The sequence below is a fragment of the Corythoichthys intestinalis genome, chromosome 13 (genome assembly GCF_030265065.1).
Source record: "Corythoichthys intestinalis isolate RoL2023-P3 chromosome 13, ASM3026506v1, whole genome shotgun sequence".
In the NCBI taxonomy this organism is placed as follows: domain Eukaryota; kingdom Metazoa; phylum Chordata; class Actinopteri; order Syngnathiformes; family Syngnathidae; genus Corythoichthys; species Corythoichthys intestinalis.
The window spans coordinates 45608416-45636146 of NC_080407.1; the positions used below are offsets into that span (position 1 = coordinate 45608416).

The following is a 27731-nucleotide window of genomic DNA, read 5'->3' on the forward strand; positions in this document are numbered from 1 at the left end:
ACACGGGGCGCAGGGCCGATCCGTACGGCGCCTATTTTCAAAAACTTCAAATATTTTCAAAACCAAAGATGCTGCCGACCTAAAACCAAAACAGGCACCTACCTTAGCCGTTTATGAGTCTCCATGAGCAGCGGCATAAAAAAATTCAAAGTCGTTCCCTTATAAAATCCTGATTATTTTTTATATTGGCATAACAAAACTTAAAATGACTATAAAATTCTCAGATTTTGCACTAGATATACAAAAATCACCAAATCCAGAGATAATCACCTATATTTTCAGGCAATATTTAACATATGTAAGTTTTTGCCCAAAATAGCAACTTATTTTTTTCAACAGCTAATAAAACACTCAATTTTCACATCAGAAACTTAATACTTCAGGAAGACATGCAGAATCATTTATAAACAGATTCTTAATAAGTTTTGATTGCATATAGAATTTATTAGAGAATAGATTAGCCCTTTATTGTCATTATACAGTTGTATAGTTATTTAGTTGTAGTGAATGACGCTAGCAGCTACCTGATGTAAACAACTTTTATTGTGAAAATTGTTGTGAATAAATGCTTAAATCCCAGAATTCTTTATAGATATGGATGTAAAACAGTCTCTATTCTTGGTTTAAAAGGAAAGAAACCGCGAAGTTAGCATTTATTTTATGTAAATATGTCGAAATACAATGCTACTCTGTTAACGAATGAGGCTAACTGCTGCCTGATGTAAACAGAGCTTTTCTGGCGAAAATTCTTGTGAATAAATGCTTAAATCGCCGAATTCTTCATAGATATGGATGTAAAACAGTCACGATTCTTGGTTAAAAGCAAAAACAAAAAACAAAAAACTGCATTTAGCGTTACATAAATATGTCGAAGTACGATGCTACTCTGTTAGCGACTGAGGCTAGCGGCAGCCTGATATAAACAGCTTTTCCAGTGAAAATTCGGGTGAATAAATGCTTAAATCCCCCGAATTCTTCATAGATACGGACGTAAAACCGTCTCAATTCTTGGTTCAAAGCAATAAAACTGTGTTTTTTGCGTTTATTTTACGTAAATAGGGCGAACTATGATGTCAATGCAGTAGCGGCTGATTTCTCCCATTGATATTTTTCACGTTTAAAAATGCATGTATGGTACCAAAAATATAATAATTACCTTGAATCCTCGAACAAATCACTTCTGACACAATCCTTCCTGTTTGTATGCGGTACAGCTTTCGTACTTCTTCAAAAATCCAAGCTTAAATCCGGCTTGGACATGAGCATGTGCTGTCTTCTAATGATTATTCCTAAATGAAGCTCAGCCTCCTATGATAAGGCGTGACGCAAAGAATGACGGAATGTTAGGTCAATAGAGTTTTGAAGTCTATGCATAGCAACACTTGCTTTGTTAAAAACAACTGACGAAAAATCGATCTTTTTTCTAATGTAGCTTCTTGTGTTTGGATGACTTGACTTCTGGCACTCTAGTTTCTTTCTCTACCGAACAGCCCCTCATTGAAAGGCCAGCATCCGTCACTGCAATTTTGTCTACTCGTGATAAACTCACTGAAAGAGTTTCAATTTAGCTTGCATAAACACTGATCCAATCAACTCGGCTAGCGGCGTGCTAGCATAGCAGCCATATTTAGCATTTAGTCTACAAGTAATAAACCGAACTGGAAGAAAAACAAATTTAACATGTTGAAGCCGAAAGCAATTTTTTAATTGATACAATATATGTACAGCCACGTTGATCATAATGCAAGGAATCCCATTCTTAACTACCATCGACGGTGATCGTCGCCGCTGGCCAAAAGTCCAAGAAAAACACTTTGTACAATCAAACATTGCAGCATTAAGACAAAATTTGTGTGGAAATACGTGGTAGAATCGCCTACTTGTGTTTATTGCTCCGTTCCATGGCACGTGAGTAGGACTTTTTTTCCACAAAATGCAGCATTCACTGTCACATTTGGCATGGGATCGCTTCTTAAAAACAAAAAATAACCGATCCGTTTGAATATTACACCATGCAACGACATCGGGAGTAAATGCTGATGACGGTCTGGAATTGAACAAAAATAGCAATATTGTCGTCTTGTAATACGTGACAAGGTTGTGCTACGATTGCTGAAGTGTTCTTGGCACCTGCGGCCTCAGTCCAGCGCGCTTTCCAAAATGGCGGCCATATTTACAACTTCTTGCGGCAAACGGGGCGGGGGAGAAAACTGAATGTCAGCATTTTACATTCACGCCTGCGGGCGCTAACCCCTTGACATCATCAGAGTAAAAACACTCAGCATTTGTACATTTGTGCTGTTTTCCATCGCCAATGACAAAATACCGATTTGGCGTGGGCCGATTACCGGTTTTAAGGGATTCCGATGTTTGAAAAAAAGTTTTGTGACACTAGTTTTTTTTAGTTTGCTCGGAAGCAGTAGCGGAACAAATATGAACTGGGCCTGGGTGCAATGAGTATAAACGGCCCCCCCGAGCGGACTGTCCGACTGGGCTAGTGGACAATTATTTGCTGGCACCTTCATACTTTCGCAGACGATCGTCTGATGCATTTGTGTGCCTATCCAAGTGTGGACCGCTTTGCCAACAGAGGACATTTTTTAGGTCCCCTGTTGGTCATGCTTTAAATCATGCTAAACATACTCTGGTGAAGTTTTTTAAAGTTTAGCCAAGTGGGGACCTGAAGGTGTGTTAGTGTTTATGTCCATGTGTGGCTCTCCCCCTGTTGACTAATCCGAGTAAACGAACAGAAGTACCCCATCCGCCATTGCTGAGGTGTGGCTAGCTGGTTGCTTACCGTCCATTGAAAAACAGTGTTGTCCCGTTTTCAGAAACGAAGTACGTGTCCCATATTAAGCTAACAGGGGATGCGCTCTGCCATATGCAGCCGGCTCAACCAATGAGGTGTGCCCATCCATCATCTGCCGCTTAATCCGGGGTCGGTCCGCGGGGGGTAGCAGCTTTAGCGGGGAAGCCCAGACTTCCCTCTCCCCAGCCACTTCAACCAGCTCCTCCGGCAGGGATCCCAAGGCATTCCCAGGCCAGCTGAGAGACATCGTCTCTCTAGCATGTCCTGGGTTGTTCCCGGGGCCTCCCGCCGGTGGGACATGCCCGGAACACCTCTCCTGGGAGGCATCCAATCCAAATGCCCAACCCACCACAAGTGGCTCCTCTCAACGCGGAGGAGTAGCGGCTCGACACAGAGTCCCTCCCGGATGGCCGAGCTTCTCAACCGATCTCTAAGTGAGACCCAGGACACCCTGCGGAGGAAACTCATTGCAGATGCTTGTATCCAGGATCTTGTTCTATCGGTCATGACCCACAGCTCGTGACCATAGGTGACGGTAGGAACGTAAATCGACTGGTAAATCGAGAGCTTCACCTTTCGTCTCAGCTCCTTCTTCACCACTACAGACTAGTGCAGTCTGCATCACTGCAGATGCTTCACCGATCCGCCTGTCAATCTCCCGCTCACTCCTACCCTCACTTCCCTCTCCTCAACCACTTCAACCAGCTCCTCTGGCAGAATCCCAAGGCGTTCCCAGGCCAACCGAGAGACAGTCTCTCCAGCCTGTCCTCAGGGCCTCCCGCCAGTCGGACATGCCCGGAAAACCTCAGGAGGCATCCGTACCAGATGCCCGGGCTACCTCAACTGGCTCCTCTCATCACGGAGAAGTAGCGGCTCGACACAGAGTCCCTCTCGGATGACCAAGCTTCTCACCCTATCTCTAAGGGAGACTCAGGACACCCTGCAGAGGAAGGTTTCAGCCGATCTTGTTCTTTCGGTCACGACCCACAGCTCGTGACCTTAGGTTAGAGCAGGAACGTAGCTCGACTGGTAAATCAAGAGGTTTGCCTTTCGTCTCAGCTTCTTCTTCACCACTACGGACCGGTGCAGAGTCCGCATCACCGCAGACTCTGCACCGATCCACCTGTCGATCTCCCGCTCCCTCCTACCGTCACTCGGGAACAAGACCCCAAGATACTTGATCTTCTCAACTTGAAACAAGATCTCTTCCCCGACTGAGGACCATGGTCTTGGATTTGGAGGTGCTGATCTTCATCCCAACCGCTTCACACTCGGCTGCGAAACACTCCAGTGAGAGTTGGGGGTTACGGCTTGATGAAACGAACAGCAGAGATGCAATGCTGAGGCCACCAAACCGGACCCCTTCAATGCTGCGGCTGCGTCTAGAAATTCTGTCCATAACAATTATGCACACAATCGGTGACAAAGGGTCACCTTGATGGAATCTAACCTTTACTGGGAACAAATTCGACTTACTGCCGGCAATGCGGACCAAACTCTGACATCGGTCGTACAGGCTTACTAAGGGGCTCGGTACCCCATACCCCTGAAGCACCCCCGACAGGACTTCCCGAGAAAAACAGTTGAATGCCTTCTCCAACACTCTCCACCGTCCTCCATGCACCCTCGAGGACCCTGCCGAGGGTGTAGAGCTGGTCCACAGTTCCACGGCCATGACGAAAACCACACTGCTTCTCCTGAATCCGAGATTCCACTTCCGGACGGACCCTCCTCTCCAGCACAACTGAATAGACTTTACCAGGGAGGCTGAGGTGTGTCAGGGGGACAACCATCCCGGTCTGCCAATCCAGAGCTGGAGAGGGCACACCACCCTTTTCCAACTGAGGACAATGGTCTCGGATTTGAATGTGCTGATCGTCATCCCAACCGAATCACACTCGGCTGCGAACCGCTCCAGTGAGAGTTGGAGGTCATGGCTCGATGAAGCCAACAGCACCACATAATCTGCAAGAAACATAGATGCAATGCTGAGGCCACCAAACCGAGGCTGAAGTGTGCCTTATTTTTATTTTCAGGGAGTTGGCAACCCTAGCAGCAGCTAATGTTACTGTTTACATTGACTAACGCTGAGCTGCTACTGAGGTGTGTAAACACCCCGGTAATGGCGGCCTTCACCAGTGGACGACATTCACAAATCTCTACTCGGATTAGTCAATAGGCTGTGGCCAGAATTACAATTACCCATAAACACATGTTGTTTTCTACGCACTCACTGGAGGTGTGTTTGTATACTATATTACTATATTACAGCTCCGCGCATAATCCTACATTTCTGTTTGACCCTCGCCCAACCACGCCCACAAACCAGGCTAGGTTGGGGCCTGGGTGCGGTTGAACCCCCTTAAGTTCCGCCTCTGCTCAGAAGCTCTGCTTCAATCTCTTTGAAGTTAACGAATTGTGAAAAGGCACATAGGTTCATTCGTTGCCATTGACGGCGCGAAACGTCCAATCCATTTTGACTGGGAGGGTCCAGCGCAGTCAATGGCACAAAAAAAATCAATACAATGACATAAATGTTAATTAAGTTAGCGTGAAATTTAGCATGTTTGGGTCAGAAAAATACATTTACGTCAACATTGTTGTTGTTTTTTTGCTCAAGGTCCCCACAATGTCAGAATCGGACACCGGCCCACGCCGTGTTTGCGCTCAAGTAAACACAGCCCCTCCAGCGGGAGGGGTTTGGATGCAGCATACCTTCTCATCCGAGAAAACCCACGTAAGGTGAGATTGTACACCAGCAGAGAATCGTCGCACGCTCTTGAGAGAAGTTGCATATACTTTTTCGGCATTCTTCAATGAATTAATTGGAAAAGTAAACAGACATTTTGAAGAAAATAAAAAACAAAAATAGTGCACTTTACAATTCCAGATCACCTTTTAAGCTACTTTTCACTTATTTGAACTTAATATGGCAGAGGTGTCAAACTGGTGGGTCGGGGGCCAGATCTGGCCCGCCGCATTGTTTTGTGCGGTCCGCCAAAGTAAACCACGTTGATCAAATTGATGCAAAGTTTCCATAGGTCAAAGATAGTCGAATATTATAACAGAGCATATACATAAAGCCATTAAAATCAAGTCATTTAGAGACAATTTTCAAATAACGATTCATATGCTAATCAGCTAGCAGCTGTAATTTCCTGCCATTTTATCCATTTAGACTAGGATGTCCTCATTCAATATTTCTACAAGTCGACCAACACTTGGCACCCCCGTCCAAGAGTCTCGGTAGAGCACATCGCACGAGCGTGTAAGTTTTGCAGGTATTCCCGTACGATAAAGGACGCTTTGTTGTTTGGCTGAAACATGCCGTGCAACTCTCCTTTTTTAACACTAGCATTTTGGAACGGGTTCAAAATGATGTGCTTTGAGTAAATCCCCTTTGCATGCATTTCACATTCTGTTATGATCTTAAAAAAGTAGCATACATTTTCCTCTTCATATATATCTCTCTATATAATTATATATAGCAGGCATATATAGCATATTTTCCGGAGTATAAGTCGCACTTTTTTTCATAGTTTGGCTGGACTTCTACTCAGGTCCAGCAAAATCTGATTTTTAGCCCATCCAGTTTGAAACTGGATTACGCTTTTGAAGTCGAAACAGTCACAAAGCACAGAAATCTGATTTGAAACCACATACGGGAGGTAGTTTCATCTCAGATATGGACAAAACGCAAATGTGTTTTGTCATTATGTTGGATGATGCCTTTGTTGCCACAGCAACCTTTCAGGCGTGTCAATATTTTTGAACAGGCCAAAGTCAGATTTGGACACGAGCTAAAAAATAGTGTGAACAGTCAGTCCTAAAAATAGCATTTGAGGATGAATCTTCTTATAATCCGGAAAATACAGTACATACATATATTGGCCATTCGACCCAATTGGTGCAAATTGCTGTCCAATAGCGCTTCAACGTTTAATCGATTAACTCGAGTAATTCGAATAGGAAAAAAAGCTTCAAATCAAATTTTTCTTGGGTTCGTTGGGTTATTGGCGTTGTAATGCTTTGTTTGCATTTGGTTTTATTGATTTGGGTGGATTCACTGCCCTCTAATGGAAATAGTGATTATGACATAACTGATCTAACGTGGCTGAATCCAGCTGCTCCCTGTTAAGACCAACATAAGGTAAGTTTTTGTTTGAGGTAATATTTTTTTAGGCATTCGTAATTTAGTTTATAGGTGTATTTAGCTTTTTTTTTTTTTTTTGTGGGAATATGTGTTTGAACGATTTGTTAAGAGCACTGTAAAAAACATTGTTAGCGTTTTATAGCATTTAAACTAGCGTACTTTTGCTATGCAAGTTAGCCAATTGTTTTTATGTTGTACTGCGATCCTCTTTTATTTATTTGTTTGAATACTATTTAAAGCTAAGAACAGATGTTTTAATTTAGTTTGAAATGAAAGTGCAACTCTGCATAGTTTGAAGAAACACTGGAATTTCATTTTGTATTCCCATCTAGGGTGGTTGAATCCAGCTGCTCCCTGTTAAGACCAACATAAGGTAAGTTTTTGTTTGAGGTAATGTTTTTTTAGGCATTCGTAATTTAGTTTATAGGTGTATTTAGCTATTTTTTGTGGGAATATGTGTATGAAGGATTTGTTAAGGACATTGTAAAAAAATGTAGCGTTTTATAGCATTAAAGCTAGCGGACTTTTGCTATTCAAGTTAGCCTGTTGTACTGCGATCCTCATTTATTTGTTTTAATACTATTTAAGGCCAAGCTCAATATTTTAATTTATTTTTAAATGAAAATGCAACTCTGCATAGTTTGAAGAAACACTCAAATTTAATTTTGTATTCCCATTAAACGTGGTTGAATCCAGCTGCTCACTGTTAAGACCAACATAAGGTAGGTTTTTGTTTGAGGTAATGTTTTTTAGGGATTCGTAATTTAGTTTATAGGTGTACTTAGCTGTTTTCATGGGAATATGCGTTTGAAGGATTTGTTAAGAGCATTGTAAAAAAAAAAAAATGTTAGGGTTTTATAGCATTTTAGCTAGCAGACTTTTGCTATTCAAGTTAGCCAATTGTTCTTTTGTTGCACTGCGATCCTCATTTATTTATATTTTTAATACTATTTTAGGCTGATATTTTAATTTAGTTTTAAATGAAAGTGCAACACTGCATAGTTTTGAAGAAACACTTGGGAATTTTATTTTGTATTCACATTTAATGCTCTTTTGAAAATACAATCTTAGCAAGCCTTTGTTTTCCATCTTCTAAAATGTATTCTGCAACAAATTATATATTCCTAATCCGATCACTCGATTATTCGAACTAACTAGTTGATAGATTAATTGACTACTAAAATAATCAATGGCTGCAGCAACAATAAAAAAATGTATTTAATAAAACAGGAATTCAATATTTACTAACATATGTTATGATTATAAGCAGCTGAGGGATGACCTTATACTGTATCTTGCGGACCACGTTTAGCATGTTTAGGTTATGCTAGGAATTAGCTCAAAATACCTGAGCTGAGCCTCAAACAGCATAAAAAATGAATGAGGATCTAAGTACAACAAAGGAACAATTGGCTAACTTGCATAGCAAAAGTCCGCTATCTTAAATGCCATAAAATGCCCAACTTTTTTTTTCTCACAATACTCCGAACAAATGGTTCAAACACATATTCCCACAAAAGAAAAACACCAGATATACCTCAAAGAAAAGCTTAGCTTATGTTTGTCCTAACAGGGAGCAGCTGGATTCAGCCATGTGAAATAAGTTATATTCACTATAGCCACTAGAGGTCAGTGTATCCACCCAAATCAATTAAACTCAACGCAAACTTTTTCAAAACAAACCATTACAATGCCACTTCAATACTCGAAGCAGCAAAATATAATTCGAATCTTCTTTCTAAATGAATTACTTGAGTTAATTGATTAATCGTTGCAGCACTAAAAAAAATGTATTTGATGAAACAATATTTACTAAGATATGTTATGATTGGAAACAGCGGAGTGATGACCTCATATTTTGCGGGTCAAATTTAGCATGTTTACGTTATGCTAGGAATTATGTAGGTAAACATGAAAATAACGATTTGACTGCACCTTTACGAGATTTTAAAAATACAGAAATGTATCGATACATACACGATATTTGATTGCAAAAGTATCGATACTCATCATAGACTTCATAGTGATATTGACGGGTCATATCCCACCTTTACTGCACCACATCTTCAAGTAGGGGGCCAACCCGCAGTGACACATGCAGCGATCTAACGCCGGGTTTGTGTTGAAAAAGTACAAAAGCTGTACCGCATACAAACAGGTAAAATTGTATCAGGAGTGATTTGTTCAAGGATTCAAGGTAATTATTATTTTTTAATTTAATTTAATTTTTTTGCTTTTAACCAAGAACCGAGACTATTTTCCGTCCCTATCTATAAAGAACTCAGGGATTTAAGCATTTATTCACTAGAATTTTCACCGGAAAAGCTCTGTTTACATATGGCGGCCGCCTCATTGACTGACAGACTAGCATTGCACTTCGACATATTTACGTAAAATAAATGATAACTGCACGTTTTTTGGGGGGGGGGTGTTTAACCAAGAATTAAGACTGTCTTGCGTCCATATCTGTAAAGAATTCAGGGATTTAAGCATTTATTCACAATAATTTTCAACGGAAAAAGCTCTTTGTGATTCCACTCAGTTTTGACAGCCACACCAACAATGCAGGCCCCATATTAATCGGCCCCGTGTCCCGTCAATATCATTGTGAAGTCTATGTACTCATTTATTTGTATGTTTTTGAATGAGAAATCTGTCGTCAAATTTGATTTTGCACTACTTTTGATAGTAATGGAGTATAATTTTGCATTTTCCTTGGCTGCCATTGACGGCAGTTGACGTCCAAATCCATTTGAAGTGGGAGGGATTACCAACCCTCTCACTTCAAATGGATGAACTTATATAACCTTTTAATTTTTATGAGCCACATAATTGGACGTATATCATTGTCAATGGCTATATTGTGACAACAGTTGTACTACAACCTCTAGCAAAAAATATGGAATCACCAGTGTCGGACGAGCACTCACTCAGACATTTTTATTATGTAGAACAAACTCCGATAAAAAGGTTGAAAAAATAATGAATTAGTTCATAAATGCAACTTTTTAGCATTCAGAAACACTAAAAGAAATGAATAAAAAACATTGTGGTGGTCAGTGAATGTTACTTTTATAGAGCAAGTGCAGGGAAATATATATGGAATCACTCCATTCTAAGGAAGAAAATATGGAATCATTAGAAACAAACAAAGAAATAAAAATCAAAACACATCTCTAGTATTTAGTTACACCACCTCTGGCTTTTATGACAGCTTGCAGTCTCTGAGGCATGGACTTGATGAGAATTCTTCATCAATTTGGTGCCAACTCTCTTTGATTGCAGTTGCCAGATAATCCTTGCAGGTCGGAGCTTTGCTGTGGACCATTTTTTTTCAATTTCCACCACAGGTTTTCAATAGGGTTGAGATTTGGGCTATTTGCAGGTCATGACATTGACTGGATGAGTCTTTCCACAAAGGAAGGCTTTAACAGTTTTAGCTCTGTGACATGATGCATTGTCATCTTGGAAAATGATTTCATTATCCCCAAACATATTTTCAATTGAATGGATAAGAAAGGTTCTAAAATTTCAATGTAAACTTGAGCATTTATTGAAGATTTAACCACAGCCATCTCCCCAGTGCCTTTGCCCGACATGCAGCCCCATATCATCAAGGACTGAGGGAATTTTGATGTTTTCTTCAGGCAGTCATCTTTGTAAATCTCACTGGAACGGCACCAAACAAAAGTTCCAGCATCATTACCTTGTCCAATGCAGATTCTTCACTCATCACTGAAAATAACATTCATCCAGTCATTCACGGTCCATGATTGCCTCTCCTTAGCCCATTGCAGTCTTGTTCTTTTCTGATTAAGGGTCAATGATCGTTTCCTTTGTTTGATAATTCTCTCCTTGGTCTCAAGAGACATCTTTCATGTTGGAGCCATGATTCTTCTGAATCCACTTGGTCCAGCAGCCCTCCAAGGTGTGATAACTGCACTGTTTTTAACTGCTGACTGTCGAGCAGATCTAATCTGAGGCAGGGAAAGGAAATTGACTGGGTGTGTCTGTATTTTCTACTAAAAATGGAGCGATTCCGAATGGAGTTATTCTATATTTCTCCTGCACTTGCTCTATAAAGGTAACATTTACTGACCACCACAATGTTTTATTCATTGTGTAAGTGTAACGCAGGTAATTTTTCGAACAACCCCGAAAAATTTTCCGTTCTCCCGTGAAAGCAGATTTTTGACATATTTTTCGAAAAAAAAATTTTTTTCAAAATGTATCTAGTCCTACAATTTTTGACCAAATCACATCATTTGGACATCAAAAATTCCGGGATGGTGAGGGGCATTAAAGTTCTATACAGAATTTGGGAAAAAATTACGGCTCCCCGGAAATTTGCCAAAAACTTTCCCATTCATTTTTAATGGGATGCAACGTTAGTTCAAATTTCCCGTTCACTTCCAATGGAATTTACAGTGCATTGATGCCATTGACGGCCATGTCTGTCGAATCTATTGATGCCACTGTACTTGGATTCCATTGACATATATGTAAATCGATGCCATGCACGTCCAAATTTCCCATTCATTTTCAATGGCAAAAAATGAATGTCCCCAAATCGACAGGAAATGGCCAGATATCAATAGGACGTGTCCCCCAAATGTCCCAGGTTCCACTGACTCATATGGAAGTCGATTCTATTGACGAACATGGACATCCAATTTTCCCATTCATTTTCAATGGCAAAAACCAAATGTCCCCAGATGAACAGGAAATTACCAGGACTAGGACAAGCCCCCCAAATGTCCCCAAATGACCTGATATGACAAGGACACGCCCCCTAAATGTCCCCAAATGACCTGATATGACCAGGACACAGCCCCCAAAATGTCCCCAAATTACCTAGTATGACCAGGACACGCCCCCAAATGTCCCCAAATGGCCTGGTATGACCAGGACACGCCCCCTAAATGTCCCCAAATGACCTGATATGACGACACGCCCCCTAAATGTCCCCAAATGACCTGATATGACCAGGACACGCCCCCCAAATGTCCCCAAATGACCTGATATGACTAGGACACGCCCCCCAATTGTCCCTAAATGACCTGATATGACAAGGACATGCACCCCGAAATATCCCCAAATGACCGGTTATGACCAGGACACGCCCCCAAATATCCCCAAATGACCTGTTATGACCAGGACACGCCCCCCAAATGTCCCAAAATGACCTGATATGACCAGAAAAAATGTCCCCAAATGACCTAATATGACCAGGCCACGCCCCCAAATGTCCCCAATTGACCTGATATAACCAGAACACGGCCCCCAAAATGTCCCCAAATGACCTGGTATGACCAGGACATGCCCCCAAATGTCCCCAAATTACCTAATATGACCAGGACACGCCCCCAAATGTCCCCAAATTACCTAATATGACCAGGATGTGTCTCTCAAATGTCCCCAAATCAACAGGGAGCGACCTGATATTGTCCCCGCAATGTCCCCAAACCAACCTGGGCGGGGCTAAGATCTGTATCGCCACACAGCAAAGACCCAGAGTAACTTATTCAGAAATTGCAGTTTCCAGTTTCTTTTAGTGTTTCTGAATGCCAAGGAGTTGCACTTTTGAACTAATTCATTTTTTTTCAAGCTTTTTATCTGAGTTTGTTCTAAATAATGAAATGTCTGAGTGAGTGTGCGTCCGAGACTGGTGATTCCATACTTTTTGCTAGGGTTTGTTTGTTTGTATAAGTGTGTAAAATGTAAGGGAGACAGCAATTTGCACATACGGCCCATATATGAATATACGTATATAAGTTTTTCTACCATTTTTTTTTTTTGTATGTTTATTTTCTGCCAAGGGCACACCGGGTACATAGGCATGCCGCGTTGCATTGCTCTTTGCATTCAGCGTTTTGGTCGGCTGGCAGACGAGATCTCATCTGGGGCAGTGTTGCATCGCGTGAGTCTGTGCGGAAGAGGGTTCGGTTTCTGAGTTGGGGGGTTTCGAAAATGTTGTCATTAAAGCGGCGTGGCCAGGCAAAAGGGGCTCATGCAGAAAGGGTGGGAAAGGGCTAAGGCCAGGGAGTGGGAAGGTCAAAGGTTTTCGGGGGAAGGGTCTAAGACTTAAGGTTTGAGGCTGATTTACGCTTCTGCATTGCAGCGATGGCGTAGACCATACGTCGTCATTAAGCATTCGAAGTTTTGTGTCAACTGTAATATACCGCCAAGCCGTTAAAGGGGCGTGGCTTTTTCTTTGTACTGTTTTGGGAGACTCTTGTCGAATAGTTTTCTAGCTCGAGAATGGCGGTGTTGTCGTGCTGAACCGGAAACAACGGTCTGAACAGACCAATCACAGTCTGTTGACGTCGAGTGTGGTCAGGATTTTTTAGTCAGGCTACGGCGTAGGCATAAGCGGATTTTAAGGAGGGCAAGGGGGGCAAGACCCCCCTCCTGGTGGCCGAAAAGTGTCATTGCATGAAATTGACTTTCCTATATACTGTTATATATAAGTTGTAAAGCAATAAAACTGCAACAAAAATGAATGAAATGAACAATAAAATATATTTTTATAATGGGTCCAAATAATTTTTCGAACAGATCATGTAACTAACACCTTAGACGGTCATTTACTTTGCATATAATAAAAAAAAAAAATAGGGGAGGGCAATTCTACTTTTCAAATGTTTTTCTTTTCTCTGAAAGTATATATATATATATATATTTTTTTTTTTAATTGAAGCAACTTTTTTGGGGATTGATTTATTCAGACACAAATGTCCTACCCATAATATGCAAAAAGGATTGCTTCAATCAACTAAAACTTTTTCAATGAAAAATGAAGTGTTCAAATGTAATTTTTCAATCTCAAATATTTTTCGCATTCAAAAATGTTTTCTACGATTGAAATTTTTCTTTTTTCTTTTCTTTTTTTTTTTTTTTTATGGAAGTGATTTTTCTTTTTGAAAATACATATTTTTTGAAGCAACTTATTTTTTGATTGAATAATAAAGACATAAACATCCTAGCCAAAATGGGGCCCAAACACAAATCAACATTTTTCAATCAAAAAAGTTGCTTCAATCCAAAATAAAAAATCCAATCAAAGAAAAAAAATTTTAAATTCATTTTTTGCAGCCAAAAACATTTTTTTTTTTTTTTATTGGAGCGACTTTTATTTTTTTTGATGGAAAATATATATTTTGATTGAAGCAACTTTTTTTGCATTGAAATATAAAGGCACAAATCTACCACCATATGGCTCCGCCCAGGGGGTACCGTTTTTGACTGGGGTAACTACATTGGCACGACACCGGCGGGCGTACCATATTCAATGGTTGACTATCTTGGCGAAAGGTATTGCCTAAGCAGCCTGATTTAGAATTCCTCTAAAAAATGATGGGAAACAAAAAAAGTTCATTGTCAACTTATTATTATAAATATTCTTGTAAGTTAATTTTATTGCTGACACTGCGTTTCGAGATCATCAATATGTTGTGCCCCCCTGCCCCAAAAGCCAAACTCCGCCTATGGGCGTAGGGTTAAAATTTGTTGGTGTTAATGCTGTGACCGATACGCAGAAACGTAAATCAGCCTTAACTCATTGGCTAACAGTGACGGCGATAGACGTTCGTTCCATTTGATTGGGTGTCTACTCCTGGAACTCACTTAAACAGTTCTTATTTAGCTTTTAATAGCCAAGCGATTCGACATCTATCACCGTCATTGGCAGTGAATGAGATAAACATGAGGTAGGGAGAGGCAGGAAGACGAGTTAGGTCACATCATGAGGTTTCGGTTGACTTAGTTGACTTAAAAAAGATACGATGACATATTTTTTTGTCATAAACATCGCTGGTTTTGCTATGTAAAACGAAGGAAATCTTGTGCTGAAAATGGTAAATATTGCTCGTTGTCGCGTCTTGAACCGACAGGGATTTACACTAGTCCGTGCGATATTAGATCGGAGATAGATGCGACCGTTCCTCGCGCTCCGATTCATCGATACGTCCTAAATTCTCCCCGATCATGCTAACCGCTACCACCGGTATAAAATGTACAAAAGATATACCCCTCTACGTGTGCCTTGTGTTCTCGTCGCGCCGATGCGATGTTTGTGTCGGTGAGACTCCGCCCTTTCTGGTACCTCGACCTATTGCTGAGTTCACGGTTCAAGCAAAAATGGAGGACGGGGACGGTCAGGGAAATCGAGGTCTGCCGACACCTCCAGATTAATAAGACCGAACGAGTGTTGGCGGTATGGAGTCTTTCTCGCTCGCTGTGCTACTGCATCAAAATGGAGAGAAAATGGCGAAATGTCCAAAAGATAACACGAAAAGCGACAACAACGCAAAGTATTTTAGTCATGGTTAGTGACTTGAAAAAGGAAGCGATGATGTTAAATAAAATAAATAGAAAATGTCAGAGGAGAGGAGGGTCAACCGGCTTTTTCCGTCTCACTCCTCGCGGAGCTGCAGGCGGTAGCGGCTGTACCGGATCTGGAAGAAGAGCCTCTCGGGCGCCGAACGGCTCGTCCCCGGGAGCCGGTAGTCCTCGTTGCGGCCCGTCCGGCGGAAGCCCAGCGACTCGTACAGCTTGTGTGCGGCCATCTTGACAGCCGTGGTGCCCAGGACCACTGCCGCGTAGTTGTTGCGCACGGCGAACTCCAGAACGCGGCGACCCAGGGCCTTGGCGATGCCTTTCCCGCGGTAGCGAGAATCCACCGACATTCGCCGTAGCTCCACCGCGTTGTCGTCCTCGTGGCCTTGCGCAGCCACGATGCCCACCACACGACCGTCCAGTACTGCCACCCAGAAACACGAGCCTGAAATGACAAAGGCTGCGAATTGACTTCATAATGTATTGACTGGTCAGATCGGTAATGCACTGTGCCTCGCATTCAAGTAGGGGGCCGATCTAATGCCGGATTTCTATTGAAAAAGTACAAAAGCTGTACCGCATACAAACAGGAAGGACTGTCTCAGGAGTGATTTGTTTGAGGATTCAAGGTGGGAATTCTATTTTTCGTACCACGCATGCATTTTGAAACGTGAAAAAAATTAATGGGAGAAATTAGCCGCTACTGCATTTTTTGCTTTCAACCGAGAATCGAGACTGTTTTACGACAATATCTATTAAAAAATTCTGGGATTTAAGCATTTATTCACAAGAATGTTCACAGGAAAAGCTGTTTACTTTAGGCGGCCGCTAGCTACAATACCTAACAGACTAGCATCGTACTTAGACATACTGTATTGCCCCGAATATAAGACGGTGTTTTTTGCATTGAAATAAGACTGAAAAAGTGGGAGTCATCTTATATTCGGGGTCTAGACATTATACCCATTCACGACACTAGATGGCGCCAGATATCATTGAAGCGAATGCTGAATTTGAGGAGTAATGTTCCATCATGACAGATCTCAGCTACTCTCAAGTTTAACCAGTTTGCATTATTTTATTGCAATGTTTTTCCTTATTCAGATTTGTTTCAAGACTACAGTTAGTTAGACCTCACTTTGATGATTAATGCAGTTATTGCAATTTTGTTGTTTTATCACAATAGATTGGTTTATTTACATTTCAAAAACCAGAAGCCATTCATTTAAGAATGCGATTGCACTTTAGTTTACATATTTAAATGTTCAGATATTAAGATTTGAATGAGGCAAAATAACATGCTTTTTCTCTCAAATATATTGTTATAATCATTTGTTTCGGATGTACTGTAATAATTTTCTGTATAAAAATGTATTTGGTGTTGAAAAAGTCTTTTTTTCAAACTTGAGTCTTGAAAAAGAGGGGTTCGTCTTATAATCAGGGCCGTCTGATATTCGGGCCAATACGGTATTTACCTAAAATAAATGGTAACTCCCTTTGCTTTTCACCAGTGTTGTTTTTGGCAGCCCTTTTAATTTTCATATTAGTCTTAGTCTTTTGGACGATTATACTTATGAGTCTTAGTTATATTTTAGTCCTCTCAAAAAGTGTTTGTCTTCGTGTAGTTTTTGTTGACGAAAACCCGAGCGTAAATTAGTATTATTCGACTTTTCTCGAAATGTTTTCGTCTGTAAAACAAATAATTACTCCAAAAAATAAAGGATTCAAACTATTTGAAATGAACATTGACAGATGAGTACATATTGTGGCGTCTACAAGGACAATACCAATTTGGTGATAATACACACTGGGCAGGAAAACAGTACATTATTTCAATTAATTATACCGATGTGTTTATGTAAAAAACAAAAAAAACAAAAGTTGTCCGGGCGTTAAAGAGGACACTTACCATTATCGTTAGCCTAATGCGAATGCTATGATAACGCTACGACTTGCATTTAGTGTGTGATGATCACTCAGCACAGACCTTTCAAGGCTAAAGCAACATTGCATATTCTCTGACAAAATAAGAAAACAAATCTTACCGTGTGGGCAAGCCCAGCAGCACGTCACATAAATGACAAAACCAAATACTGCTACGATGCAAGCTAACTACACGTAAAATGTCCGACGTTGTGAACCTGTCAAAGAAACTGTGGTGCATTTTCGTTTCGTTGTCGTCTCGTCAGACGAAAACTGGCATCAGTTTCGTTATGTTTTCATCTCCCAAAACACGTTTTTAGCTCGTTATAGTCTCATCACCGTCATGAAAAAAATGTTCGTTGACGAAATATTTTCTTGATAGTCATCAATGACGAAAACAACACTGCTTTTAACCAAGAATCGAGAGTGTTTTACGTCCATGTCTATGAAGAATTCGGGGATTTAAGCATTTATTCAAAAGAATTTTCACAGGAAAAGCTGTGTTTACATCAGGTGGCCGCTAGCTACATTCACTAACAGACTAGCATTGTACTTCGACATATTTACGGAAATTAAATGTTAACTGCACGTTTTTTTTTAGCTTTTAACCAAGAATCGAGACCGTTTTACGTCCATATCGAAAAGAAGTCGGAGATTTAAGCATTTATTCACAAGAATTTTCACCGGAAAAGCTCTGTTTACATCCTGCGGCCGCTAGATACATTCACTAACATATTAGCAATGTACTTCGACATATTTACGTAAAATAAATGCTAACTGCACGTTTTTTTTGTTTGCTTTTAACCAAGAATCAAGACTGTTTTACGTCCATATCTATAAAGAATTCAGGGATTTAAGCATTTATTCACAAGAATTTTCACTGGAAAAGCTCTCTTTACATATGGCGGCCGCCACATTGACTGACAGACTAGCATCGTACTTCGACATGCTTACATAAAAATAAATGCGAATTGCACGTTTTTATTTATTTATTTATTGCTTTTAACCAAGAATCAAGACTGTTTTACGTCATTATCTATAAAGAATTTGGGGATTTAAGCATTTATTCACACGAATTATCACCGGAAAAGCTCTTTGTCTGTGATTCCACTCGGTCAGCTTTGACGCCTATTTATCAGCCCCGCGCCCTGTGTCATGTCAATACATTATGAAGTCTATGGGCTGCGTTCAGACTGCAGCAATATCTGATACCAATCGGACAATTGTTATGGTCTTATGACAGTCTTATGGCGCTACTGTCAAATAAAGTGTTCCAAATAATATAACTAGCAACTAATGAAACAAGTGGAACAGTAACTGAAGAAATAATTAACACAGAACATGAATTTGGATTGTTATTTACATCCGTGGCGCTGCAATGCATGCTAGGAGGCATGCTGGACGACAACATTGTTGGCAGCAGAGGTAGACCGTCTCCCCCAAGGGAGCAATGATGGCCAAATGAAGCTTCGTTCAAAGCTTCATGGTGGTTCATTTGATCTCATAAGTCTTAGGATGTAACTGTCAAATGAAGTGTTACCGGATAATATATTTTGGTGTAAATATCCATAATAGAGCTGCGACTTATAGTCCAGTGCGTCTTAGCTACAAACAAATGCCGTTTTCGTGTCAAATTTAGTGGGTGGCGGCTTATAGTCTGAAAATTACTGTACTTGATTAAACAGCATGTTCCAAATGCTAATGGTAATCTGCTATGGGTTCACTGACATCATATTTGTACTTTATTTTCACTTTTTATTATATTTTAGGTCTACTGTCGCTTTCATTTGTGTTTATGAACTGTTAAATGAGAGGATCACTACTCGGAGAAGATATTGAACGCACAAGAGTTTAGTGGGCATGTGGAAACCAGAGCAAAAATAATGTTATTAAAGCTAGAAAGACAACCTGGTAGCTGCTCAAAGAGGGGCAAGGAAAGAGTAGTGAATGTCGTGAGTACTATTCCATTGTAAGGCTGTGTTTAGACTGGAGGCATACTTGATTCCAATTGGATTCCTCCTAAAATCTGATTGACTGTTCACACTCTAAGTGTCCAAATCAGATCCGGGCCACACCTTGTCCAAATCTGATATAAAACTACCTCCCGTACGGCCTTGTTCAAACTGGCAGCTAAAATCGGATTTTTAGCCCATCCAGATTAAAACCGGATGTCTTTTTTTGTAGTGTGAACAGGCACAAGAAGTACTCAAAACCAGTTCACATCCTTCCAAAAGTTAGAGGGTGCCGGAGCATTTTAAACGCTTGCTCAGAGCGTTCAAAGGGCTTCTTACGGCCAGATGCAAAATGTGACCGCGGTGTGTTACAACCAGGCTTTCAATCATGGCTCCATTGACATTTATTGATCGCGACGGTTGTCAAAACTATTGAAACGAAACGTATCAGGAATGGTCAAAGGAACTGAAAGATAGGCAACAAATGCTGACTTAAGAATTAGCTGTTTTCACATAGTAGGAAATGAATGTGTGATCAAGCAGATTTAATGTAATGTTATTTCCAAGTCTGGGTTAGTTAACTCACTAATGAACAAAGTCAATTATTTTAATGGCGCATTAAAATCAGAGCCAACACAGGCTCACTCAGTGTGCTATTTGTTTATACTGTTTTTTACAGTGGTATGAAAAAGTATTTGAACCTTTTGGAATTTCTCATATTTCTGCATAAAATCACCATCAAATGTGATCTGATCTTTGTCAAAATCACACAGATGAAAATACAGTTTGTTTTAACTAAAACACTCAAACATTCATAGGTTTTCATATTTTAATGAGGATAGCATGCAAACAATGACAGGACGGGGAAATAAGTAAGTGAACCCTTTGCCTAAGGAGACATATACTGTATATAGATAGATAGATAGATAGATAGATAGATAGATAGATAGATAGAGAGATTGATTAAAACCAATTTTTACCGAACAATTTAAGTTAGGTGTGTGCACTGATGAGTAGTTTAAATGTGCCCTGTCCACTATGAAACTCACACCTGGTAATAATTGTCTTGATTAGAAGCATTGTCTGATGTGCATCATAACTGGGTGAAAACGGCTGTCTGAAGACCTGCGATTAAGGATTGTTGATTTGTATAAAGCTGGGAAAGGATACAAAACGGTCTCTAAAAGTCTGGATATTCATCAATCGACAGTCAGAGATGTTGTCTACAAATAGAGAATGTTTGACACTGTTGCTTTTCTCCCAAAAAGTGGCTGTGCACCAAAGATGATGCCAAGATTTCAGCGCAGAATACTCAGAGAGGTTAAAAAGAACCCTAGAGTGTCTGATAAAAACTTACAGAAATCACTGCCAGAGTCCAATATTTCTGTGCTCACATCAACTATATGTAAAATTATGGCCAAGAATGGTGTTCATGGGAGGACTCCACGGAGGAAGCCAGTGCTGTCTAAAAAAAACATTGTTGCCCGTTTAATGTTCGTAAAAAGCCACTTGGACACGCCACAGAAGTTTTGGCAAGATATTTTGTGGACTGATGAAACCAAATTGTTTGGGAGAAACACAAAATGTCATGTGTGGAGGAAAAATTGAACAGCTCACCAACATCAACGCCTAATCCCCACTGTGTAGCATGGTGGACGGCGCATCATGATTTGGGGCTGTTTTGTTGCCTCGGGGCCTGGATGACTTGCAATCATTAATGGAAGAATGAATTCAAAAGTTTTGCAGGAAAACCTGATGCCGTCTGTCAGACAGTTGAAGCTAAAAAGCTGCAACAAGACAATGATCCAAAACACAGAAGTAAATCAACTTCAGAATGGTTTCAGAAGAAAAATATACACATTCTGGAGTGGCCAAGTCAAAGTCCAGACTTGAACCTCATGAAGATGCTGTGGCATAACCTAAAGACAGCGATTCATGCCAGACATCCCAGGAATCTGACTGAACTACAGCAGTTTTGTGTTTTGTAGAGAAGAATGGGCCAAGATTAGTCCTGATCGATATGCCGGAGTGATCTGCAGGTACACGAAGCATCTGGTTGAAGTTATTGCTGCCAAAGAGGAGCCACAAAATATTAAATGGATTGGTTCACTAACTTAATTTTCCCTTTCTGTCATTGTTTTCATCCTATCTTCATTAAAATAGGAAAACCTATCAATGTTTGGGTGGTTTTAGTCAAAGCAGTTTTTTTCATCTGTGTGATTTTGACAAATATCAGATCACATTTGATGGTGATTTTACGCAGAAATGTGAGAAATTCCAAAAGGTTCAGATACTTTTTCATACCACTGTAAGTAGCGTTACAAACTTTATTTTACTGAGGGGATGCACAGAATCGGGTATGCTATTCATTATTTCTTACAGTTCTTAGGTCAAAAATGTCTTAAAACGATCAAAATAGTTGTTGGTTAGTCAATTAATCGTGGCAATTATTGATCAGGGTGGTGTTTTTTCATTTTCAAAGTCCAATTTTGCCAAAGTGATGTTCAAGTGCTGTGTCCCCACTAGTTCTTTTTGCATTGTCTCAGAGCGCTGATGCCTGAACACTGAGCCGGGATCAATGGTGACCCTTCCCACCATCCTCCACTCAGACCTTGAAGTGTGGGGGGAAGGTAAAAGGAAAAAATGCCGGGAGGAGGGGCTACGTACCCCTCACAACTGCTCGCGCGAGCCTTACCAGCGGGTTTCATGTAATAAGCCTCGATGTCTGCCATGTCCGTGTGCAAGGCGTGATCCAGGTAACTGTGGATGACTTTCCCGCTGTAGTAGTAGCGCGCGCCCATGAGCGCTAGCGGCGCGCAGCAGGTGAGCGCCAAGGATTTGGTCACGTAAAAGCACATCACTGCAAAAATTGTCAGAAAAGCATTTGTTAGTTGTACAAAAACAAAAAAAAAATTATTTGACTCACAAACTCAAGTGATTGTTTTGTTTCACTATTTGAATTAAAAATTTGTTAACAAAACCTGTTTTAGATCCTTAAAATAATTTGATGTTTATTGCTAGGAATCAGTTGATTAATAATATCATAAATTAATCTATGAACTCGTTAGTTCGAATAATCGAGTCATCGGATTACGAACATTAAATGTGTTTCGGAATCAATTTAGGAGAGAAAATATGGGCTTACTAACATCGCACTCTCAAAAGAGCATTTAACATTTAAAAATACATTAAAATACCTAATTTTGCCTCAAACAGTATTAGAAAAAAAATGATCTAAGTACAACAAAAGAACAATTGGCTAACTTGTATAGCAAAGTAAGCTAGCTTAAATGCTATAAAATGCTAACTTTTTCTTCAAACGTTCCCACAAAATAAAAAAACGGCCAAATATACCTACGAATTAAATTACAAATGCATAAAAAAACCATTGGCTTATGTTGCTCTTAACAGGGAGCAGCTGGATTCAGCCATGTTAAATGAGGTATGTCATATTCACTGTTGCAACTAGAGGGCAGTGTATCCACCCAATTAAACTAATTGCAAACACTTTCAAAACCATTATAACGCCACTCTTAACTAAACGAATACTCGATGTAGCAAAATTTGATTCTGAGCTATTTTGATAAATTGACTAGTAATCGATTAATCATTGAACTAGCTAGTTCGCATAATCAAGTAATCTGATAAGGAACATAAAAAATTAAAATACCTGAGCTGAGCCTCAAACGGTACAAAAAAAATAATAAATAAGGATCTCAGTACAACAAAAGAACAATTGGCTAACCTACATGGCAAAAGTCCGCTAGCTTAAATGCTATAAAATGCTATTTTTTGCTTCTTCCAAACACATGTGCCTTAAAAAAACAAAAACGGCCAAATATACATATAAATTAAATTACGACTGCATAAAAAAACAAATTAGCTTATGTTGGTCTTAACAGGGAGCAGCTGGATTTTGCCATGTGAAATGAGTTGTATTCACTGTTTCCACTAGAGGGTGGTGTATCCACCAGTGCTGCAACAATTAACCGATTAACTCGAGTAGTTTGATTAGAGAAAAAAAAGACTAAATTTTGCTGCTTCGAGTATTCGTTAAAAGTGACATAACGGTTTGTTTTGAAAGTGTTTGCATTCAGTTTTATTGATTTGCGTGGACATGCTCCACTTTCGTGTCAACAGTGAATATGACATAACTCATTTCACATAGCTGAATCCAGATGCTCCCTGTTAAGACCAACATAAGTTTTTGTCTGAGCTAATGTTTCTTTAATACATTTGTAATTTAGTTTATAGGTTTATTTAGACATTTTTTGTGGGAATATGTGTTTGAACAATTAAGAGCATTGTTTAAAAAAACAAAAACAAGTTAGCATTTTATAGCATTTAAGCTAGCCAATTGTTCTTTTTTTGAGCTTGGATCCTCATTTAGTTGTTTTTTTTATACCATTTGAGTTTCAGCTTAGGTATTTTATTTTTTTATGTTCCTGATCCGATTACTCAATTATTCGAAGTAGTTGATCGATTAAATGACTCAAATAATCGGTAGCTCCAGCCCTTGTGAAATGGGTTATATTATTTTCACTGTTGCCACTAGAGGTCAGTGTATCAACCCAAATAAATTCAAATAAATGTTAGAATCTTTTTTTGATGTCTAATATTTACTTAAAAAAAACGACTTGAAAAAATTATTCACTAGTATATTTTAAACTTTCAAACAAATTATGTCAAAATGAAAAAAAATAGTGGTTGTAAATAGGTCACGGATATCTACCTCATAACTATCACTTAATTGTATTTTTTTGTTACTGTCGCATTTCCCCCCCGATATTTTAGATGACAAATAATCAATCCAAACAAAGAAAAATTTAAAAAACAAAGTTTAAAAGGATAAATATTTGAAAAAGAAAATCTTGACCACTCCTTAATGTCTGCGATTTCTGCATCGCGACCCTTGTTATATTACTGTGTTTCACCCATAAAATCCCCAAAAAGCTGTGTCTTGACACTTGGTGAAACATGCTCCACTGAGTTTTATGCGATAATATTTCGTTAAAATCATGGTGTCTTTAATTATGCTCTCACCTCAAGTTAGGGTGTAACATTTTTTTTTCTTTAAAAATGCTTTCCTATTCAAAAATTTTCTTCCCCCAGAAAATAATTTTAAGCTTTCCAACAATGTATCAAACATGCATGTAAGACAATTTTGAAATCTGGCCAAATTGGGGGTCTCAGAGCAGAATTAGTCACCTGAGTGTTTTCCGCCATATATATCCCTGACAAAAGTTTTGTCGCTTATCCATTTTGTACAAACAAATGCACAGAACCTGACTTTTAATTATTGAATTGGTTTCAGAAATGGCTCATATGAAAGCTAAGACCCTCCCAAATGATGTTGAATATACAAAAATATATTTGTTTCACTGAAAAAAGATTTATCATTTAATGAAGACATAAAGGTCCAATTTTGGTAAGACAAAAGTTTTGTCGCCCACAGAAAGTGGTGTGAAAATTGAAGAAAAAATGTACTTCAAATACAAAAATATGTTATATAACATAAGCGAATTAACTAGTGGTGCTGTGGGATCCAAATTTAATATTTTGTATGACTTCCATGGGCTTGAAGGACTGCATCCATGCGGTTCGGCAAGGATTCATACAGTCTTGCATGCCTCCCAGAGTTCATCAACATTCTTGGGTTTCGTCTTCCATGCTTCCTCTTTCATCCTGTTCATGTCTGGTGACTGGGCTGGCCAGTCCTGGAGGATTTTGATCTTCTTTGCCTTCAGGAATTTTGAGGTAAAGATTGAAGTATGCATAATTTGTCCCTTTTTATTGAATGTAAGAGGCAGCTAAGATTTGTTGATATTTCAGACTATTTATGTTGCCTCCCACCCTGCAGATCTCACACACCCCCATACTGAATGTAACCCCAGACCATGATTTTGCCACCACCAAACTTCACTGTTTTCTGAGTGAATCTCAGATCCATGCGGGATCCAGTAGGTCTCCTGCAATATTTGCGGCGAGTGTGGTGTAATTCAATGGAAGATTCATCTGAAAAATCCACCTTTTGCCACAAAACAGTGAAGTTTGGTGGTGGCAAAATCATGGTCTGGGGTTACATCCAGTATGGGGGTGTGCGAGAGATCTGCAGGGTGGAAGGCAACATAGTCTGAAATATCAACAAATCTTAGCTGCCTCTTACATTCCTAACCAAAAAAAGGGACAAATTCTGCAGCAGGATGGTGCCCCATCGCATACTTCAATCTCTACCTCAAAGTTCCTCAAGGCAAAGAAGATCAAGATCCTCAAGGACTGGCCAGCCCAGTCACCAGACATGAACATCATTGAGCATGTCTGGGGTAGGATGAAAGAGGAAGCATGGAAGACGAAACCCAAGAATGTTGATGAACTCTGGGAGGCATGCAAGACTGCTTTTTTTGATGTTCCTGATGACTTAATAAATTGTTTGAATCCTTGCCGAAGCCCATGGAAGTCATACAAAATATTAAATTTGCATCTCACAGCACCACTACTTAATTCGCCTGTTATGTAACAGATTTTTATATTTGAAGTACATTTTTTGATCAATTTTCACACTACTTTCTGTAGGCGACAAAACTTATGTCTTGCCAAAATTTGACCTTTGTGTCTTAAATGATGATGATTAAATGATAAATCTTTTTCAGTGGAACAAATATATTTTTGTTAGGGCTGTCAATATTATTGCGTTAACGGGCGGTAATTAATTTTTAAAATTAATCACGTTAAAATATTTGACGCAATTAACGCACATTCTTCGCTCAAGATAGATTTAAATGTCAGTACAGTGAAATGCCCGCTTGTTAATTGTGTTTTATGGAGTTTTGCTGCCCTCTGCTGGCGCTTGGGTACGACTGATTTTATAGGCTTCAGCACCCATGAGCATTGTGTAAGTAATTATTGACATCAACAATGGCGGCCTACAAGTTTATTTTTAGATTGAAAATTTTACAAATGTTATTAAAACGAAAACATTGAGAGGTTTTAATATAAAAATTCTATAACTTGTACTAACATATCTTTTAGGAACTACAAGTCTTTCTATCCATGGATCGCTTTAACAGAATGATAATAATGTTAATGCCATCTTGTTGATTTATTGTTATAATAAACAAATACAGTCCTTATGTACCGCATGTTGAATGTATATATCTTTCCATTCCAACAATAAGTTACAGAAAAAAAAGTTTGAATTGCGATTAATCACGATTAATTAATTTTTAAGCTGTATTTAACTCGATTAAAAATTTTAATCGTTTGACAGCCCTAATTTTTGTACATTCAACATTATTTGGGAGGGTCTTAGCTTTCATATGAGGCATCTCTGAAACCAATTTAATAATTAAAAGTCAGGTTATGAGCAATTGTTTCTACAAAATGGATACGCGACAAGACTTTTGTCAGGGACTGTACATGCAATGACACTTTTTGGCCACCAAGGGGAGCCTGGCCCCCCCTTAAACCCCGCTTATGGTCGCCGTCAATGGTCAATGAGTTCATATATGAAAAACGTTAAAGCAGTGAAAATGTTCTTGGATTGAGTGTTGTAATTTGACAAAGTATGCGTGGTTAAGGTAAAAACAGCTTTTATTATTTTCTTGGTTTTAAAAGCAACTGTGGTTCGTTCGATTCCCGTTCCAATTGGCTCATTCATTCCAGGCCTGGGCGCCGTTAGCGCGCGTGCGCAGTGCGTCCGCCCGTGTCTTTTGTTGCAACAAATTCGGACTGGGTGCGTCAAACACCTGTGGAACGATTAAGGGGGGAACGATTCCTCTTACCTGTGAGAAAAGCGTAGAAAAACTGCGTTCGGGGCTGCTGCGCCAGCCCCCGAAACGCCGTGTTGGGGATCCTTTCCATGATGCCCTCGTAAAAGATGCGGCGCACCTCCTCCTGGTCTCCGCGCTCGAACTCGCGGATCAACACCGCGTCGCGCCTGCTGGCCGATGAGTCCTTAGCCTCGCCGGCGCTCCACATCATGGGCTCCTTTATGCTCCCGGGTATAGCATCGTGTTCGTCCGCAACTATTTTAGTCTCGCAAACCATTTTGGGAGACGAACAATGCATGCAAGTGGCCGCCGAGTAGACCCCCTCCAAGTAATTTCCAAAGAAATTGGATGAAAGTGAAAAGAAGAGATGATGGATGGGGAGGAGAGTGGAGACGAAAGGGGTGTGGGGTGGGGAGGCTCTGCTGAGATTCTGGCGACCGAGACTCGCCGGTTCGCCACCAGCTCTATTTATAGGCGTGGCGAGGCAGGGAGGTCCGCGCGTCGATTGGTGGAAGCCGCGAGATGCTGATGGCGGAGGAGGGTGTCGTCCGCTCTTTTCCATTTGGGTCGATATGAAGGGAGGGGTGTTTCTGCTCTGCGTCAAACGCAACTTTTGCTTCCTGCGCACCTTGAAGCGTGAAAAAGCCGCTTTCTTTGCCCTCAGGTGGTTCCCTTGCAGAAGCCTCCGTCGACTGCTGCACTGCAGTCAATGCGCGAAAAGCGCTTTTTACGCAGTTACAAACAGCCACGCCCCCTTCCACGGAAGCTAATATCATCACCTATCGCAG

The 27731-nt window shown here is 40.1% G+C and overlaps 1 protein-coding gene across 1 annotated transcript; it reads right to left on the reverse strand.

Moving 5' to 3' along the window:
- Positions 1 to 1683: 1683 nt before the first annotated feature.
- Positions 1684 to 27404, reverse strand: nat8l (N-acetyltransferase 8-like). The gene is made up of 3 exons (XM_057855867.1): positions 26956 to 27404; positions 21870 to 22034; positions 1684 to 15744 (listed from the first exon to the last, which is right to left on the reverse strand). The coding sequence occupies exons 1-3, from the start codon at positions 27239 to 27241 to the stop codon at positions 15377 to 15379; spliced, it is 819 nt and encodes a 272-aa protein (XP_057711850.1). The 5' UTR covers positions 27242 to 27404; the 3' UTR covers positions 1684 to 15376.
- Positions 27405 to 27731: the final 327 nt, after the last annotated feature.